At 36.6% G+C, this 21,890-nt stretch overlaps 1 protein-coding gene across 2 annotated transcripts in view; it reads right to left on the bottom strand.

The window, feature by feature from the left end:
• The window catches only part of LOC101263108 (uncharacterized), a 39,516-nt gene extending 19,853 nt beyond the window's left edge, over positions 1-19,663 (bottom strand). Inside the window, exons 1-5 of one of the 2 annotated variants that reach the window (XM_004237509.5) lie at positions 19,307-19,663; positions 18,745-18,821; positions 10,061-10,169; positions 4,493-4,560; positions 3,421-3,498 (exon numbers count right to left, since the gene is read on the bottom strand). In XM_004237509.5, the coding sequence (XP_004237557.1) occupies positions 3,421-3,498; positions 4,493-4,560; positions 10,061-10,169; positions 18,745-18,821; positions 19,307-19,478 (504 nt within the window). In that variant the 5' untranslated portion in view covers positions 19,479-19,663. The remainder of the gene's footprint in view (positions 1-3,420; positions 3,499-4,492; positions 4,561-10,060; positions 10,170-18,744; positions 18,822-19,306) is intronic. The other variant, XM_026030694.2, reaches the window with a different exon arrangement.
• Between the last annotated feature and the right edge of the window lie 2,227 nt (positions 19,664-21,890).

Here is a 21,890-nt window from a genome sequence, read left to right as displayed (position 1 = left end):
CCAAAATTTATGCAGGTTCTTCTATCCCTTCTTCTTTACACCAAAAATAAAAAGTAGTCAAGCAGTTCCATTCGACTTTCTCTATTGAATTTGCTTTGTTATCATAGCATCTGCTATTTCTTTCTTTCCAAATACACCACCAAATGCATGATAGTATTATAATCCACTTTTTCTTAGATTTTCTCCCCCCTCTGCTGATCCAACAACTAAGTAGATCTGTTGTATACTCAGGCATAATCCATTATGTATGTGTTAGTCCCAAATAAAAGGTTCCACAATTGTGTTGTCACTTTACAATGGAGGAACAGATGGTTGTTGGTTTCCTAGAGAGAGCACCAAGAGGCAATATAGAAACCCCTCCTTTTCAGTTTCTCATGAGTGGAACATGCTCTTCTGGTAACCAACCAAAGAAACACTTTACCTTGGTTGGCACCTTGTTCCTCCAACTCTGCTTCCAGGGACAAGCTTGCCACCTGGATGCTCCTTCACCTCCTTAATATATAGCTTGTTAACAGAAAGTCTTCCATCTCTAGAGTGTTTCCATATGATAGAATCTTTATCTGCTGATAACCCATTAAAACCATTGAGAACATGTAATACTTCAGCCACTCTCCCAATCTCCCAGTCATTTAAGTGCCTTCTAAACACAATATTCCTACAGTGAGTAGACCATACATCAGCCACTGTTTTTTCCAGAATGGTACACAAGGAGAATAGGTCACGAAATAAGACCATCAGTGCCTCATTTCCATTCCAATTCTCTTTCTAGAATAGGATTTTCGTCCCATTTCCTACCTTGTAGACTATGTTTCTACTTAGATCAGGCCACAAATTTCTTATTGTTCTCCAAGCTGACACCCCATAAGTGCTATTTACAGAGTTGGAGACCCAATTTTCATTCAACCCGTATTTGTTGGCTATCACCTCCCTCCACAGTGCTTCTTCCTCAGTGTTGAACCTCCGTAGCCATTTTGACAAACGACATCTATCTGCAGCCCCAAGTTTCTGATTCCAAGTCCACCTGATTGTTTATGGAACTGTGCATTCTACCACATGACTAAATGCAAACCCTCCCTTCTTTACCCCTTTCCACAAGAAATCTCTTCTTAGTTTGTCAAGTCTTTCTTTCACTTTAGTAGGCGTAGGGAATAAAGACATAACATAAGTTGGAAGAGAGTCCAACACAGAGTTTATTAAAGTGACTCTCCCTCCCAAAGAGATATACTGAACTTTCCAATTGGCCAATTTCTTCTCTCTTTTCAATTATGTCGTCCCAAATTTCTAGCTCTTTATGATGTGCCCAAATGGCATACCCAAGTTTCTGATTCCAAGTCCACCAGATTGTTTATGTAACTGTGCATTCTACCACATGACTAAATGCAAACCCTCCCTTCTTTACCCCTGTCCACAAGAAATCTCTTCTTAGTTTGTCAAGTCTTTCTTTCACTTTAGTAGGCATAGGGAATAATGACATAACATAAGTTGGAAGAGAGTCCAACACAGAGTTTATTAAAGTGACTCTCCCTCCCAAAGAGATATACTGAACTTTCAATTAGTCAATTTCTTCTCTCTCTTTTCAATTATGCCGTCCCAAATTTCTAGCTCTTTATGATGTGCCCAAATGGCATACCCAAGTAAGTAGTGGGAAGATGTTCTACTTTACACCCCAATATCCTCGCTAGGCTCTGAAGTTGAGGGACTTCTTTAATTGGAAAGATGCTGCTTTTCCTCCAATTTACTGAGAAATGCGAGACTGCTTCAAAAACCACCAAAGTCATTCTTATAATGGCAACCTGTTCAGCCTTGGCTTCACAGAAAATAATTGTGTCATCTGCATAAAGCAGATGCAACATCTGCATTTCCCTTCCTGAATAGTTGCAAATCTTGAAGCCTTTTAACCAATTGTTTTGGGTAGCTACTCTCATCATACTATTATAGCCCTCCATGGCTAGGATGAAAAGGAAAGGAGAGAGTGAGTCTCCCTGCCTTGGACCCCTTTCTGACGGGAAAAAACCAACAGGTTTTCCATTAACTAAAATGGAGAACTTAACAGTTTTCATGCAATAATCGATCCACTTCAGCCATTTATCCCCAAAACCCATTTGTTTTAGAATCATTATTAGGAAGCCCCAATTGACATGATCATAAGCCTTCTCTATGTCCAGCTTGCACATAATTCCTGGATCATCTCCTTTGACTCTGATGTCCACATACTCACTTGCTATAAGTGCTGCATATTCCTATTTCTATTCCTACTACTATTCCTAGTCCTATTCTAAGTAGGATTGTATATACATATTTCTATTCTAACAAGAGGGAAGCAAAGTCAAACGGAATGGGGTATTTCTTCATTAGTTATCATGTGAGTGAGATGAAAAGAACGAAATTGGGGAGCATTTGAAGAAGTTGTCTAGGATTTTGTAATTTTGCAAAGTAGCCTCTTGATTTTAGTTTCTTTTTGGCAAACCCATGAGGTCCCCAATTATATGGAGAAGATTGGGTTTCTTTGTTGGAGAACCATATTTTGGTATATAGGTTCTCCACTTTATGGTATACAGCTTGTATACAGGGTTTCCCCTTCATTAATAAAATTATTTACCTTATCAAAAAATATAGTTACAGATTTGCAGAAATTTTGGTGTTAGACATTATGTTGGCTTAGGTGGTGCTATGTTGACATTTGATATCTGACAGTATCTTGGATGTTTAGTTAGTACTTATGGTTTGTGGAATGTGTGTTTTGGTTTGAAGTTATCTTTTGCAATTGTATCCAATTCGTAATTTCCACCTAACTTTGAAAGTTTTATGTGTTCCCATATATATGTCTAATACAACTACTGTATCTGTATCTGCATTAATTCGACTTAGAGATACACTACGGGAGGTTAAAGGCAAAATTCTGCATAATATTTGACTTCATATCACATTTGGCTTTATATCACAGATCTAGTCGCATTTCTAGCTTATCCTATCATAATTGTCTTCTTTTCACATGAAAGAAAAGCTATGATGGTACCTAGTAGTTAAGCCAGCTGGAGGCAGATGAAGAACATTAGAAGACGAACTATGTAACAAGCAGAACGATAGAACCTTCATCAAACAATACAGGAAGACTCTGTAAGAGAGACCTAACATCTCCTACCAAACCAAAAACACAAAGTTAGAGGGAATTGCCTGATGATGATAGATAAGAGACAAAGCCTTTTCAACCTTTTACTGTGTGTTTTTCAGGGAAGTCCTTAAAAAATACAAAATTTACTCAGATTTTCTTCATTGGTCTCCACAAACTACACAAAATAATATAATGCGTAGGATAAGGCTAAGAGCAAATGACCACTGTCGACTTGAAAAAGGACACATATACAAATACTTGCCAACCCTTCAGAAGATAGGTCTTCTCAGAACAGTAAATTTTCAGACCTTAATCGCATCTTGAAACTTGTTCGAAAGATCCAGCCTCAGATTTTGACCCTCGGATGACACCCGTTTGCATTCTTCCTGCAAATTACAGAAAACAGACAACTTAACGTCATAGAAACTTATAATGAAGGGAAATACACAAAAAAACAACATAAACTGCAGAGTAATAAGATATTATTAATTCATCACCAATAAGCGAAGCAAAAAGTGTAAAAAGACAATATAGCAACAGCCTGCTATGTAATGTAGGTGGCATAGCAATGAAACATACAAACAACCAATAAGCACGCCTCATAAAAAGCCATGACTTCATCCCAGAATAAATGGCACGATAACACAACTTCCACTCTACTTGACACAGATTTTATCCATCAAAATATGAAAATTGAGAAAAAGAACATCCTTATGGAAAAAGGGAGTTATAATGAGCGTTCAAGAATTTCAAGACGTAAATGATAACAACCTTGAGAACTGAAAATCAAACAAGTTACAAACTTTAAAAAAAATATATGAAAAAAGGACTGGCCATCTCTAATGTCATCTAATTAAAAGATGATAATCTAGATAACAGTCAATTATAGCACTCACTGTTAAATGGAAATTGGGGACACTAACTATGACAAGAAGAGAGACGGCCAATTAATGACAATAACCCTGTTGAACTGTATTTATCATCTCAACCTAATTCAGGAAAGCAGTCTGACATTGGGCTGTATGCTTAGTTACTAGTATTCAGTGTTACAAATAACAACTCAGAAAATTTCTTTGGACTTGGGCTTCTAGACAGCAAGTTGTTAAGGAGAAAAAAGGTAACAGAGACTTTAAGATGACAAACTAATGTCAGAGTATGTGCCAAAGGAATTGTATACGCTAAGTAAAAGAGCAAGTCATTGATGCTCTTGGCAATTACTAAATTACTAGGACTAAGATCCACCAATTAAATGGCGTATGTCCACCTAAGAAGAGATTCCTCTTGTACCACTAAGGCTGGATGTGAGGTTTTGGTGCAGCAATTCCTTGCATAGGGGCTAAGAATATACAGAAACTTTATTGAATATGGAATAGACCTTACCATTAATACTTTGTTTTGGCGCTGCAACTCACGGCACAATGACTCCAGTTTATCCCGAACAGCAATAGCTGAATTAAATGAACGAAAGATGTCAGTAGTTCTTATTTCAGTTCATAAGCAGGCGCCTTGGTGGTTGGTTTTGCCTCCAACAAGGTACATGTTCTTCAAAACCTATCCGCTTTAGAGCACCAAACAAGTCTCCCAAATGTGAAATAAACCATAAAATGTGGAACCAAGAATAAAGATTTCTATTGAATTGCAAAATAGAAAAAACTTTTAGTCTACAGACTATGTATCTGCATGATAGCTAAATTAAAAGAAACGCTCCCGGTGTTACCTCTGTGGTGAACTGGCAGAGACAATTAGCCATCTTTAATTACACTGTAAATGGGAAGATTAACTGTAGAACATCTTTATAAACCTAAGGTAAAATAGATTAATAATGCCCAGAAGCATTAAAGATGTCTTAACATGATGGAATAGAGATGGAATTCAGCCATGAAGGAGGAGTGATGGAAGATTGTCACGGATTGTACTTGGTGGTATATTTGGGCAGAAAGGAACAAAATATTTTTCGAGAATTAGCAATCCATTCCATCACCTTTCTGGGTATAGTCGATCTTCTCATCATCCTACAAAATTCCTTCTTCCCAGATGCCATCAAGTGATATTGAATGACTTCAAGCCAGCATTGAAATATATTATATCTTCCTTCTTTCTTGATCTGATATGATACTTCACAAAAACTGGTTAAGAAAAGAAAAGGTGGCTGTCACAGAAGGTGGCAGCTAGGTGAACAAGAAAGATGCGTACAATCTCTGGGAAATTTCACCGGAGAAGGGTGATTCCCCTAATAGGAAGCAGGAGAGAGAAATGTCTCTGTGGATGTGCTTGGGGGCTTTTTTTTATGTGTTGATATATTGTAATGCTGCTTGTTATTAAAAGAGTACTGCAACCTTAATAACTACTCCTAGTGATGTGCTTAATTACATTCACAATTTCACAGATATAATTCTGGTCATTCAAAGTTTTGTTACTATCAAATTTCTTTGTAAACAGAATGGGTCGGGGAGAGAGAGGCTTAAGATAAAGGAGACCCTCTGTCCCCTTTACTCTCTATCTTGGCTATGGAAGGTCTGGACAGTTTAATGAGAGTTGCTACTCAGAATAAGTGGATAAGGGGCTTCTCTATCAAAACAGGGTGAATGATACAATGGAACTGACACATTTTTTGTATGCAGATGACACAGTGGTATTCTGTGAAGCAGAGCAGGAACAAATTTGCTACTAAAGAGTGATCTTGGTTGTTTTTGAAGCTTTCTCAGGTCTCAAAGTTAATTCAAGAAAGAGTAGTAATTTTCCAATAAAGGAGGTGCAGCAGATTGTGACTCTGGCAAATATTTGAAGTGCAAGACAGAAGAGTTGCCTACAGTCTACCTAGGCATGCCCTTGGGCTTCAAGCACAAACCAGGAAATTGAGAAATCTGAGAAGAAATTGGCTATATTTTTCGAACTTAGTAACTTTTTAATATATCACAAAACAGTACAAGGGTCGTACTGTAACCTTATATCACAAGTGTACTCCTGATTTCACTTCTCTACATCTAAATTGAGCCTAACACATTAATAATAGAGACAGTGTCATTAGAGTATAACTGATTACACCAAAAGACTAAAAGTAACATGAAGTTTAGTTTAACTTTCTGCTCATTGTTCTCGATGCTCTCAAAACATCTTGAATTCCTTTCTTTCCAAACAACCCACAAGATAGCCCCCGGGATAATTCTCCATCTACCTCTGTCCTTAACATGTACACCCGCTTCTTCTAGCAAAGTAATGCCTCAGCCACCTTCCTACGCATTGTCCAGGAGAGTGCCTTTGAGGCTTAGGAATATTCTCCACAGATGATGGGAGTACTTGCAATGTAAAAATAGATGGTTAACAGTTTCTGATATTTCACCACATAGAAAGCACCTAGAACACAAGGTTTTTCCCCCTCTTCATAACATTGTCCTGTGTAAGGACTGCTTCCTTAGCCATTGACCAGACAATAAAGGAGACTTTGTGAGGGATTTTGCTCTTCCATATTTGCTTCCAAGGCCAACTTGAGCACTGGTGATCTGTCTGATCCATCAACTTGTCAGACTTGTTGACTTTGAACACTCCCTTGTCATCTCCTGTCCACCAAAATTTATCCTCACCTAGCTGTAGTCAAGTGAAAGTGTTCACAATGTTTAAAAATTCAGCAACTCTCACTATTTCACTACCATTAAGGATTCTTCTAAAAATGAAATTCCATCGTTGTGGTGACCATAGATCTGCTATAGTGCTTTGTTGAAACATGATTAGGTTGTAGATGTCTGGAAAGAGATCTTCCATGTTGCCTCTCTCATGCCAAATGTCCTTCCAAAATCCGGTGTTATTCCCATCCATTACTTTTGCCTTTGACTTACTTTTAACTTCATTCCACAAGCTTCTGATAGACCTCCAGAGGCTAAACACCATACGGAGCGCACTTCTTTAGTTATCCAGTTGTCCTCTTCTTCATATTTGGCTCTAATTACTTTCCTCCATAGCATCTGGTTGTTGTTTGCATACTTCCACAACCACTTCATACTAAGAGCCTTGCTTTGTAATTTCAAATTCTTTATTCCTAGACCTCCATTTCCTTGCTTATCATGACTTCTTCCCATTTAACCAAATGAAAACTTTTCTTTTCTTTGTTGCCTTACCAGGAAAAATTCCTCCTCATACGACCCAACCCCTTAATGACCCCTGGTAAGATAGGAAACATGGACATCATATAGGTTGGCAAAGCATCAAGTACTGAGTAAATGAGGGTCAGTCTACCCCCCTTTGATAAGTACTGAGACTTCCACTTGGCCAATTTCTTCTCACACTTCTCGATCACACTATTTCATATGTCTATGGACTTGGATTAGGCCCCCAAAGGCATTCCCAAGTATATAGAAGGCAGAACTCCTATTTCACAGCCCAGAGTTGCTGCTAAACAACTCATGTTGTTTACTTCATTTATAGGATACATCATACTCTTCCTCCAATCGATATGCAAACCAGAAATAGCTTCAAATAAGACCAGTATCACTCTTAGATACTTTAGTTGTTCTTCCACAGCATCGCAGAAAATCAAGGTATCATCTGCATACTGCAAGTGTGTGACTTTCTAGTCTCTCAGTACCTTCTCTGGCAACATCAAAACCCCTTAACCATCCTCTCAAGTTAGCAGTTTTTATCATGTTGTTTAAACCCTCTATAGTGATCAGGAATAAAAAAGGTGACAAGGGATCCCCTTGTCTGAGACCTCTTTGGGTTTGAAAGAAACCTTCAGGGATACCATTGATGAGTACTAAGAATCTTACAGTTGATATGCAAATCTTTATCCAGTTCAACCATTTCTGCCCAAAACCTATCAGATTCAACATCTTCAATAAGTATTTCCAGTTAACATGGTCATAAGCTTTATATATATCCAACTTGCAAAGGACACCTGGCTTCTTTTGGCTATTTCTGGAATCAACTTCTTTATTTGCACTCAAAACTGCATCCATTATCTGTCGCCCTTTAACAAAAGCCATTTGTTGTGAGTCTACCAAACTTGTCCACCACCCTTTTCAGCCTCTCGGTAAGAACTTTGGAGATAAGTTTGTAGATGCTACGAATTAGATTAATTGGCCTGAAGTCACGCAACTCCTTGGCACCTTTCTTTATGGGTATAAGAGCTATAAAAGTTGCATTGAAACTCTTCTCAGAAACTTCATGTTCATAGAAGTTTTGAAAGGTGTCCATGATGTCTTGCTTTACCACATCCCAACATTTAATTAAAAAACCCATAGTAAAACCATCTGGACCTGCTGCTTTGTTGATAGCAGACAACTTCAAACATCTCAATACTTCACTTTCCTCAAAGTTGCTTTGAAGAGCTTGAGTATCTTCTTCTGTTAGGACAGGACATTGCACATTTATGTACTCAGGTCTCCACTTGGATGATTCCTTATACAACCTTTTATAATGTTCAACAGTTTCCCCTTTAATTCTGCTTGGCTCTTGATTCAGTTCTTCATGTATCATAAGCTGATCAATGTTGTTGTATCTCCTATGTGCATTTGCTACGTTGTGAAAGAATTTAGTATTCTTATCACCATTCTTCAGCCATAGAGCCCTTGATTTTTGTCTCCAGGAGATCTCCTCCTTTTTTATCAACTCTTCATATTTGAACATCAATTCAGATTTTTTGGCAGACTCCTCATTAGTAAGGTCTGTCTACCCTCTCAGCTTCTAGATCAGCCAGCTGTTCAAGCAATTTCTCCTATGTATACCCAAATTTTCCTCCATTCTTTAAGTTTAGTCTTCAGAGCTTTTAGTTTGCAAGCCAATCTATAATCAGGTTTCCCTGTGAAGTTGAAAGAAGACCACCATTCTCTGACTCTGTCAATGAAGCCCTCAGATTCTAACCACCAATTTTCGAATTTGAAGTAACTTTTGTTCCTTTCCCAAGACCCCCCCCACACACACACACACACAATAAGGCTATAGGAATATGATGTGAAATCAACCTTTGAAGTGGAATTTGTTTCAAATTTTGGAACATGTTATCTCTAGGAGGAAAAGTTTAACTAATCAACTCAGTACTGGACTCTCTATCCACATATATGATGTCCCTTTTCCCTATTCCTAGTAAGGTTGTCAAGTCTATAGATGCTCTAAGAAGAAATTTCTTTTGGAAGGAAATAAGATAGAAAAGGGCTTCAACTTGGTTAAATGGCCTATAGCACAACAAGGTAGGAAAAGTGGGGCACCGGGAGTTAGGAACTTAAAGCTTCATAACAAGAGCCTACTTCCAAAAAGGTTCTGGAAATATGTTCAGGAAGAGAGCTTTGTGGAAAGAAACTTTTTTTGGGTTTCCCACCCGATATCATGTACTCACATTGGAGCCCGACTAAATCAGAATTCGCGCCGGGAAGTCCCACATTCAGGGGTAAAGCACTCCTAACAAAGGCGACTCCGCACCCATATCTATGGAGAAAGTAAATACATCACAAATAGGGAAGCAGGATCACTGGGGATGGTTCATTTGTTTCTAACCTCATCACATGTCGCTGTCAAAACTAAAGGGAAATCAGTATAGAAGTAGAACTCGAGGGTATATTGAACCTAAAGTATAACGAGAGCGGTATATTTAGTCCAAAAGTATAACGAGAGGTATATTTAAACTATTCTAATAGTACAGGGGCATATTTAATGCTTTCCTATTTCTAGTTTCCTAGTCTTTCTAGTTAATCAACATCACTTACGGGAAGTAACTTGAATAAAATAATTAGCATTAGTTTAATTTAAACAATATGTGGGACAATAATTTCATCATAGTTGACCACGTATACTTGTGAGTGCATTTGGCCTCAACATGTGACATTAAAACCTGAAATAATCATCGCTTGTGAAAACAATAAAAAATTATCCATATCCAGAGGAAATGGGGAAGACGCAAATTATGATAGAAAGGAAGCCTGAAACTGAAAAAATAGCAAAATTAGGATTATAACAAGACACCTGAATCTCTTTCTGCAAGAACCTGCTGATACTTCAAAGTGAATTCCAAAAACTCTTTTTCAGACTTAAAGGTACGTTTTACCATCTTCCGTTTGGTTTCAGAGGCATCCTAACACATGAATATAACCAAAAGAGCGAAGTTACAAAACAATCAGAAAAAAAGGGAACCTGCACATAGCTTGATATAAGAAACAACATCCTAAAATTTGATAGCAAGAAAAGAAACAGAAAACACAAATCTCATTTTTTTTGTTAGTAATGGGGAAATAAAAAAGAAAAAGCAGCAAAGACGCACCCTAGGACAGCTAGATTGTTTCTTCATACTAATTTCCAGCCAAATGACTAGAAGTGTGAACCCTAGTAATACAGTACTAATCCTCAAAAAGAAGTGTGAACCCTAGTAATAATGGAGGAATATTGCAGTTCATTTTAACACTAGCTCAGGGAGTTGGTGGAACTGAAGCACATAAACCACCTGATGGTAACTACTAAGATGGAAAGTTACTAACAGGCAATAAAATGAGTAACTGATACTTGCAACATATTGAAATAGTAAGTACGTAATATAAGAGTAGCGAACATGATTACTGTTTATAGCGACACTAACTATGCATGTTTAACTATTGAACTCTGGATTTTTGAAGGATTGTTTGTATACTAAGATCTCATTTATAGCATCTCTTGCGGCAGCATTTCTAAATTCTCCAAGAATCATCTCTTGATTCCCTTCACTTGAGAATTGTTACATATTCTTTGATCAGTACTACAATAGATGACATTTGAGTTTTCTTTGTCAACGAATTCCTTAATTTTATTTGCAATATCAACCCATCCCACATCCTCTGTGATTACAGAAATGATCATGACGTCCTTCTAACCTTTGATAGAACAATCCTAGCATACCTCAGAATGCTGAAGTTTTGAAAAATATAATAGGACAATGTTCTACATTCCTCCATCTTCCGCATATTTTCCCCTTCAGATGCAAGTCTGAGGCACTTGCAAGAAACTTGGGAATATTGAATCTCAAAATTGATTCTACAAAGTTCTTACTCCTTTGAAGATATTCTTCTACCTGAATATAAGCAAGGAAGCAGTAGGATCTAGATTCAAACATGCTTTAGTTTTCTCTTCTGTTTTTCATGGTGGAATGTCTTGATAGCAGCATCAGAGTGAGAGTTTGTACTACTTTTTTGTTTAACGATGGTGTCCAAGTAAGTTTGTGCACAACTCGATTATTTCACCGGATACTTTCTACCTGCCGAATAACTCTATTCACCAACTTATGCAAATGTGAAGTATGAGAAATATAGGAAAAAAATATTATTGAATTGTTGTTTTGTCTACATTATTACACGAGACCCTATTTATAGACCCTAGAATACGATCCTTGACCAAATAGGATACTATTTAATATTCCTATTCCTATTCTAATAGGATTGTACAAACATATTCCTATTATAATAGGATTGTATAAACATATTCCTATTCTAATAGGATTGTATAAACCTATTCCTATTCTAATAGGATTGTATAAACCTATTCTTATTCCAAAAGGATTATATAAACTGATTTCTATTCTAACACTCCCCCTCAAGCTAGTGCATACAATTCATGTACCTAACTTGTTACAAATGTAATAAACACGAGGACCGATGAGGGACTTGGAAAGATATCCGCAAATTGATCAAACGACTTCACAAAATTGACAGTCACGTCAATCTCAAATGTGCTTGTCTACTCATCAAATAATGGATTTGATGCATAATGTCAGTAAACACAGAGATAAAATTCCAGTGTTAACTTCCCAAACTAAAAAACCTGCAAAGACTAAACCCAACTGCTGTTCGGAACCTAAAACAGGATCTTGCTGACCTCCGAATCCAATCTCCACCGTTCAAATCAACCACCAAGATGTCAGGAACACATAATCCAAATTTTAGCCCGATCCAACGGTTGCTGGTCGGAGAAAAAGACTGCAGCAAAAGAACTATTTTTCTTCTCTCTTCTCTCTAGTTGAAAGCCCTCTAAAAGAAAAACCTCTCTTATGTCCTATCAAAGACAAGACCAAAAAAACTGCTTCAAACCATAGAGTGACTCACATAATCGACATACAAGGCTACTACACTCCCCTGAGCCAAAATGCTCAAAACCTAGTACAAAGTATATGGATCATGTTGGAATCAATAGATGAGTTGATAATAAATAAGTCACTGAAAAACTGGTTGGAATATGCTCATATGCCAGAGTATTAGATTTGATGGCTAAAAGTGGTCACAATATAAGGAATAAAATTATATAGGTATGGTCTGAATGATGTCACGACCCCATTAGTAAATAGAAATTATATAGGATAGTTCGAATTTGATGGAACGACCCCATCGAAAAAGAGAAATAACATGGGTAGGTTTGGAATGATGGCATAACCCTATGCAAATCAGATTTGAGGAGTCACCGGAAAGACGAATGGAACTATGCAAATCAAATTTGAGTCACTGAAAAGACACATGAAGTTATGCAACTCAGATATGAAAAAATAGTTCGGAAAAATCTGTGGTACTACAGAAATTAAATATGAAAAGCAGTCCGGGGAGATGCACCGTGCTACGCAAATCAGATATGAAAAAAAAAGGTGGTCACCAGAAAGATGGCACGGTGCTGCACAAATTATATATGAAAAAGTAGTCATTGGAATGATGGCACAGTGCTACACAAATCAAATATGAAAAAGTAGTCACCGAAATGATGGAACGGTGCTTCACATATTAAATATGAAAAATTAGTCACCAGAATGATGGCATGGTGCTATACAAATTAGATAAGAGAAAATAGTCACCAGAAAGATACACGGTGACTCAACTTTTGCTAACATAATCATCGGCAGGCGCGCAGCATATATGAGTGATAGCCGCCCGCAGACAGCAGAAGCTCTTTGATTTTCTACCAAGATCATAGAGGCTCTGATTACGTGTGAGAAATATAGGGAAAAAATATTGTTGAATTGTTGTTGTGTCTGCATTATTACACGAGACCCTATTTAAAGACCCTAGAATACAACCCTTTACCAAATAGGATACTATTTAATATTCCTATTCCTATTCTAATAGGACTGTATAAACATATTTCTATTCTAATAGGATTGTATAAACTTATTCCTATCCTAATAGGATTGTATAAACATATTTCTATTCCAATAGGATTATATAAACCTACTTCTATTCTAACATAAAGAAATTACTGAGTAGTTTTTTGGTTCTGCTGGAATTTGAACTTAAGACCTCATGGTTTCACTCGACTTTATTGACTATTAGGCTACACCCTTCGGTGCAAGCTTATAATGGCTTGATAACCCTTCATTTTGCCCCTCAACTTAAGCTTTGAGAGTAATTCAACTGTGTACTTCCCAACGAATTAAGTTCTTTTCTTTCTTAATAGAAAACTGAGCCACAAACTCTTGTTGCAATGATCGAGTAACCTCCACACCCCTGTTACTACACTAAACACGTGATTACTATTGACTTTTCACTTAAATAATATTGTGTTTCATCCCATTCCTTCTCTTTGTATTTATTATATACCATTGTTTCTTTATATATCATTTATATAACAATAAACTCTCGATTACATTATTGATCCTAGAAATCTAAAAGTCAAGATTTTCTCAAATTGGGTGATTTTCTTTTGTTGACTTAACCACAGCTAAAGCTAAAAAATGAATCAAGTTTCTTAATAGGTAAAGAGAAAAATGGCCAAAATCCCCCTCAATCTATAGCCGGATTCCCAACTACACACTCATATTTTATAAGGGTCCTATTTTCCCTGAATTTTGTAAAGCTGAAAGTGTTACCTCCCTAAATACTTACCGGGCATAGTGAGTGTATTTCACTCTCTTTGAGAGAGTCAGCAGACAAAACAACATTAAGACTTTGTTTAAATATATTATTTCATAAATATATGTATTTTAAATTATTATTTTAAAAAAATTTAATTTCTTTCTTCTCCATGGTATCATATGCCAAACATCTTCACCCTTATCATCCCAAGATTGTCTCGCCATTACCTCCATCTCCACTGGATTCATTATAGTAAATTTGTGACAACTCTCATGTAAAATTTTTGAAAAAAAAATCAAATCCACCATCTCCAATCACCAAAAAAAAAAATTTAATCGAATTAGACTCATAGTGGTCTTGATGGTGGTGTGAATGTTCTCTTTTTCAAGCTTTATTATTTGAAAGAAATGGTGGAGAGCTCTTTGAGTAAGTAGACGAGCGAATGGTTAAGGCGAGAAATAACAAAGCCATAGATGGAGATGGTAGTGGCAACGAAATACTCAGACTATGCCGGCGGCAGCAACATATCCCTTCGGAGAAGAGAAAAGAGCCCCCCCACCCACCCACCCCCTCACACAAAATTTAACCCCCAATATTTTCTCCAAATCAAAGTTTTTTTTGACACTAGTAACATTTGTATTTCAGTCAGTACTACGTAGTATTGAAAAACCATATTTACAAAAAAGAAGAAAAAGATTATAGTCTCTCCAATGTGAACCAGGATCTAGATGGACCTAAAACATCTGTGATTGACTCAGTCTCATTGGAGTAGAATTTGTACACCAAAAACATGAACAACAAATTACATTTAAGCTTGACTTTCTGCAGGTTGTTCTTATTTTCAAAACATTTAGCATTTCTCTCTCTCCATATTGTCCACCATACACCAGCAGGGTCTGTCTCCGTTTGTAGCCCAACTCCAACCTCCTCCCAACTGAAAGAGTCTCATCAATCTTACTAGGCATACTCTAGGAAATGCCTATGAGATTAAGGTGAGATTAAGGAATATTTGCCCGAGTTGGTTAATGAAATTGCAGTGTATTAAGAGGTGGTTTACGGTCTTTGTATCCTTACCATATAAGGAGCATCTGTTGCATAGAGATATACCTCTCTTGGCCACATTGTCCAATGTAAGAATTGCTTCATTGGCAAACAGTCAGGTGAAGCATGCCACTTTTTGTGGCACTTTGACTCTCCAAATTTGCTTCCAAGGCCATTTGAAGTCTTGATTCTCCCTAAGATTTGTTTGTTTTTATCCTTCTTTCACCCTGTATCTTCTTTTGTTGTGCCCATGCCACCATAAATAGTCTCCACCTGTTTGGATTCCTTGAAAACACTCCAGTAGCTTGAAAAGTACAATCATTCTAGCAATTTCCCGGTCGTTCAAGTTTCTTCTAAAGATCATATTCCACCTTGTGGTGACCACATTTCAGCAATAGTTTTCTCTTGGTCAAAAAAAAGATTTCAAGGAAGATATCTGAAAGGCTCACAGTAGCGATGCATTTATCAATCCAAAAACTTGTTTTACTACCATTTTGAACTTTGACAGTTAATTGATTACTGAGGAACTACAAATTATTCTAATGGATTCCAGAGGCTAATACCATATGGGGTGTTGACCTCTTTAGTTACCCATGTGTTCAGTTGCTCATACTTGCTTTTGATTACTCTATACCAGAGGGCTTGGTCTTCCTGACGGTACCTCCATAGCTAGTTGACCTTGAGTGCTTTGCTTTGGTATTAAAGGTTCTTGATACCTAGTCCACCTTGTTCTTTACTTCTGATAATGTTCTTCCATTTGACAAAATGAAAACCTTTCCTTTCCCTATTGCCTTTTTACAAGAAGTTTCTTCTGATTTTATCCAACCTTTGAACCTTTTTACAAGAAGTTTCTTCTGATTTTATCCAACCTTTGAAATATTGACTGGAGTATATGGAAGATAGATAACATATATGTAGTGAGGACATCTAAAATTGAGTTCGTCAAAGTTAGTCTACCTCCCAAGGATAGATATTGTGATCTCAATCTGGTTAATTTCTTTTCACATTTCTCCTGAATTGGATTCCAAATATCTATGGGCCTATACTCTGCCCCCAAAGGCATGCCCAAGTATATTGATGGCAAAGTGCCTATCCCACCACCCAAGATTCGAGAAAGGTGATCCATTTCTGGAACCACATTAATTGGATACAACGGGCTTTTGTTCCAATTAATACGGAGCCCATAAATAGCCTCAACTTACACCAATATAAGTCTTATAATCAAGAGTTTCTCCTCCTTTGTCTTACAAAAAAATTAGTGTATCATCAGCCAACTGCAGATGTGTGATCTCTACACTGTTTCCAGCAACCTTGCTAATTTCAAATCCCTAAATTCTTGTTGTTCTCCTAATAAAAGTTCTCACAAAATAGTTAGGGCTAAAATATGAATGAAGAAGAAAGATTAAGGAAGAATAAGAACGTCTTTTAAAAAAGATATCAATAGGTGTTCCACCACAAGACACGTGACGTTTTAAAGGGCTACTTATTTCATTGTCAAATAATTTGGGGATAACAGAACCCTCGTGAAGTATGAGTGTGTAGTTTGAAATCCGGCTATAGGCTTGGGGGGGGGGGCTTTTGGCCATTTTCCCATATGTAAATCCAGGTACTCCTATAACAAATTTGAATCTTTCCACTTTCTTTGGGTTGTTAGTAAGCCTAGTAATTTTAAACAATAACCACATATCCACCTTAGCATCCTCATTTCTTCAACATGCATCTTCTGGACATAGCATCCTCATACAACAAGGGTTAACCACCACCCTCTAAAACTTACTTCTAATTTTCCGTGGTACCTTTGCATCACACAAAATTCTAGAGGCAAGCCTCCAATTCATCCATGCCATACCAATACGGTGTGTGATATCATTGTTGATGTATCCACTCCCCTGCATTATTGACCCAACATACCTAAATCTATTTCTCTTGGGGATATTTTGAGTATCAAGCCTCACTTTCACGCTTACCTCATGCATCACATCATTGAACGTGCACCCCACATTCTCAACCTTAACTCTTTATCCTCCAATGTTTGTCTCCATAGCTCCAACTTAGCATTCACTCTATCGTGTGTCTCATCTGTCAATACTATGTCATTGGCACTTCATCTTGAATATATCGCGTTAATACATCCATCACTAAGGAAAAAAAGAAACGGGCTAAGAGTCGACCCCTGGTGTAACCCATCTCCATATGAAAGTACTCCAAGTCTCCTCCCACCATTCTTACCTTAGCTATTTCATACATATCCTTTATCTCCTTTACGTAGGCCACCAACACACCTCTTGTCGTCTAGCATCGCCACAAGACTTCCCTCAAGACTTTATCATAGGCCTTTTCAAGGTTAATGGACACCATATATAAGTCCCTCTTTCTATCCCAGGAATAGCTGTTGTGGTCAATCTCCCGAGCATGAATCCAAATTGATTCTCAAAAATAGACACACCACTTCTCACTCTTATCTGCACCACTTTCTCCCAAACTCTTATAGTGTGACTTAACAACTCCATACCCCCGTAGTTGTTGCAATTTTGTATATCACCCTGGTTTTTTTACAACGGAACCGTTGTACTCCACCTTCATTTCTCGCGTATCATAGCCACTCCAAACCTGCTTTATTTGTGCTCTTCCAGAACTCCATTGGGGTCTCATTTGGTTCTGCTGCTTTTCCGTTACCCATTCTACTAATAGCACACTTCACTTCCTCAACCTTAATACGGTTATAATACCTGAAGTCCCAACAACAATCTATTTTTACATTGTACAGTCAATACTGACTTACGGAGTATGTTTTGTGTATATTTGGTAGGAATTGGGTAATGCCACATAGCACCAAAGAGGCCTTTGAATGCTGGTCCAATTGGAGAGTTGGTAAGGCCATCAAGCCATTCTGGAAGATGATATCTACTATATCATTTGGTGTGTATGGTCAGAAGAGAACAACAAATGTTTTGAAGGCATATCATCTCTATATCACTCCCTTGGGGATATCTTTTGTAACTATATAGTTGGCATAATCTTTCACCCATATATTCTCCTGAGTACTTTTTGAACTTTGTTAGCTCCCTGGCAGTAGTGGTCTTTTTTGTAATTAAGCTAATTAAATTGTCATCTTCCTAACTTTTGTACTATTTTTCATCTTCTTGATGCCAGCAATGAAATTTCTTATTACTTCGTCAAAAATTGTTAACACATACTTCCCTAAAACATTACTACCTATCCCTTTTTTTGTAATAGATTACTACCTATCCCTTAATTCATATGATTTAGTGTTTGCCAAGAGAAGGTTTTCCTTTCATTTCCATTTTGTGTTGATCATGTAAACATGGTTAACTGATCAAAACAAATTACTGACACGGTTTTCCTCTCATTGACATAACCTAAGCTAAAGCTACTTTGTAAATAAAATTGTGGTTCACAGAGTCCGTTGGTGCAGATTAGGACAGAAATGAAAGAAAGAACAACAGACCTGTAGAGAGTGGAAAAAAGAACTGATGGAACTGGTCTACCATAAAAACTAAGAGACGTAGAAAAGATTAAGCTGTAACACAGGGAAGACAATTAATATAGCAGGAGAATCAATTTGTCAAAAAGGTGGTCACAGAAGAGGATAGAACTGGCAGTGCACATATCCCAAAATGAGAGAAATAGCCATTTTATTCCATGTTGTAAAAACCAAAGTATCCAATTTGAGAAATGAATAGTCTACTGTGTTTATGCAGAAACATGACTAGATTGGATCAAAAAGCAGGAAAGTGATAGCTAACAAACATATATAACATAAGAAAATTGATATTGATGTTTACTTACTACTTTTTTGTTTTCAACACTCTCTGGTAATGATATCTCCTTGACAGCTGAAATATTTTGGCTCGGGTCTCCTCCAGCTGTGGGAAAAGAAGTATCACTTAGAGAAGGCTGATTGAAGGTTTAAATAACCTAAGATGAAACAATGCTGCAAGTAGAAACATCATGAAGAAGTAAAGAGCTACATGCAAGCGTATAGCCATTCAGACATACGACCACAAAAGAAACTGCATCAGACATTTCTTTGAAGCAATGAACATCATCATTTAAAATGTTATCAGTCATTTTTCATTTCTAATGGATCTCTTTGGAAGATTTTGAAGCTCCAGCATTTTATTATTCAAGCAAATGATCACATCTTGCAATGTTTTTGAACTGCTTCTAAATATTTCCTTTCAATTCTCCATTTCTGTCTTATTTCAACCATCCCATTAACTATATATATTGAAAAACATGATCCATTTTAAAGTGATTTAATGTTTCCATGTAACATTACAATAACAGATAATATAACTGTAAACACAGATAGTTATATCCGTGTGAAATAAGAGAGAAATATACTTACAGTCCTCCATATACTTGGGATGTGATTTTTCACAGTTGGTAGGCTGGGGATGAATTATGTTTTCCTCCTTGTGGTGTGGTTGGGGTGGCAGCGGGTCAGTGGTTGAGCTGAAACCATCTGGCAACGATTCTGCCTCTGGAAGCTGATCTGCGGCAGGGTTCTCACTTTCCATCAGTGATTTTCAGAGAAAATGCCCTAGTAAGTGTCAGAGAGAGAGAGGGGGAGAGGAGAAGGCTGGCTAGCCACAACAGGGTTCAAGCTGACACTTATATATTACTGATACTGATGATGACGACAAATACAAATGACGGCTCCTGGTTTCGTCTTTCTTCAACATCTAACAATATTTCGAAGTTTATCAATATTTAAACCCCCTTTTAATTTATATTATAATATTATATAATAATACAAAATTATAAAAAAGAAATACATTAATATTTTGAAATAATTACAAAAATGACTCAGAAAAATCATGTGAAATATAAATAATGTTATATCTTAACTTTCTATTAATAAAAAAAAATCATTATTTCTAAAAATATTTTTTTTTTCACACTACACAATTTTCCTTAAAAGAAATAATTAAAACTTATTAGTATTATAAAAAAATTATCACTCCATTATGATTAAAAATTAAATTACTTTCAAATGGCTAAATAAAATATGATAATTTTGAGACATAAGACAAAATCATGAAGACCAATGATAAGTGAAACGTAAAATTTCGCAATGTATTTTTATAAGAAATGTTATTGTAACGCACCTAAAACGAACTATGTTGAACTAGAGCTTCGCATGTGTCTCATGAGTTAATTTCGTGTTAAAATGGTTAATAATGATGTTTTGAGGTAGTGTCTAAAGTTTGGTGATGTTTGGAGGTCAAAACGTCCATGACGTTTGAAATATGTGCCTTGGAAAGTGCTTGTGTGTCTTAGTATGTTTTAACAAGTATTAGAGTTAGTTCATAGTCTAAACGTTTGGGTTCGACTCCCCAAGGACCAACCAACGGCCCTTAAGGAGGACCCTTGAAAGTAGTGACAAAAGTTGCCAAGAAGCGGTATCCACAAACGGAACCAGTCGACGACTCGTGGTCCAATCGACGGGTTGTCAATGGCCTCCGTCGATGGAAATTTAGTGAATTTGTCAAAGGGGTCATTTTGGAAAGTCTTAGTCACAAACGATGGACCAACAGGACGGTTGGTTCCTTGGCCATCGTTTGACAAATGGACCGTCTGTCGTAGTGTCGTCTGTGAGGGAACTATTTTGCTGCACGTTTTTAGTTTGGCTAAATTAATTAACTAGGTGGTTAGATAATTACTTGTGGTTTAAAGGGAGGTCTAATTAAGTTAATTAACAACCTATATAAAGACCCTAATCTAATTAAGCTAACCTAAGCCCTCATAATTCCCAAACCCAAATTAGCTCTTCCTTCTCTCTTCTTTCTCTCTCCCAAAAAAAATTCATTGAAACCAAGATAGAGGTGGTTTCTAGGTCTTCAAAACTCAAAGTTTCTCCATCAATCTTCATCAAATATCAAGGTATGAGATTCTTTTCACCTTTTGGGACTTCTTTCACCAAAGGGTTCCATCAAATTGATTTAAAAAATATGAAATTCAAGTGGGTTTTCATCCAATACGAAATTGATCTTGTTAATAGATTTATTTATGATTTCTTTTGGATATTATGAATATATTAACGTGTATTATAACTCCATTGTAATATTTCTTAATGAATTGGTTTAGTTTGTAGAAGATGACCTAGTCCTCTTAACCCTAGGTTGTGATCTTAAAATTGAACTATCTAGTATTGATGTAATTGGCTTAGTTAATGTCTGAATTACTATCCTATGATGTTATTTTGCTAATTTATGAATAGATTGAGATAAATTGTAGTCCTATCATGATAGTTATTGAGTAATTGACCTAGATGGTGAAGTAGACTACGAACTTTCTCTAAGTCTCTAATTCTAGGCTATGAACTCGTGAAGGATTAATGTATAATGATTCAATTGGTCTTGTTGTTATGTTTTTTAATATTATGTGATGCTATTATACCATTGTTGGGTTAAGTTGGAGGTTGATGGTAAGACCTTGATGATGGCATTGTGAAGACGATTTAGTAAGTTTTGTGATCTTTATTCTTTACTTCGATTATGTTTACTTGTGCTTAAGTAATTATGTTGTATTGAAGTAGACCTTATATTAAGATTGATAAGGTTGGTATGATGTCGAATTGAAATGTCTTGAAATATGTATTGTGAGTTATTGGCTAAGATGTAAATGTTATAAGGATGGTGATAACTTACCAATGTACCTTATTATGATGTGACTATATAAATGTGCTAAACTCATATAAGAATTCTAATGAAAGGAAAATACTCATGCAATTATTATTGAGCTATGATGATGATGATTATATAAGGGACACACCTTATGAACTACATTAAGCTATGATGAGTAATAAAGACATTAAAGACATTTCAAAAGGGACTCTAGCTTAGCACCGAGTGAACTAGTGTGAGGAGTGTCCCTTCCAACATAGGGAAGGTAATATCACTAATGTACTCATTAGATTGGATACTATA

Source organism: Solanum lycopersicum, chromosome 4, assembly GCF_036512215.1.
Source record: "Solanum lycopersicum chromosome 4, SLM_r2.1".
NCBI lineage: Eukaryota > Viridiplantae > Streptophyta > Magnoliopsida > Solanales > Solanaceae > Solanum > Solanum lycopersicum.
The sequence above is the reverse complement of the archived record's forward strand: the minus strand, read 5'-3'. Positions and strand labels throughout refer to the sequence as shown.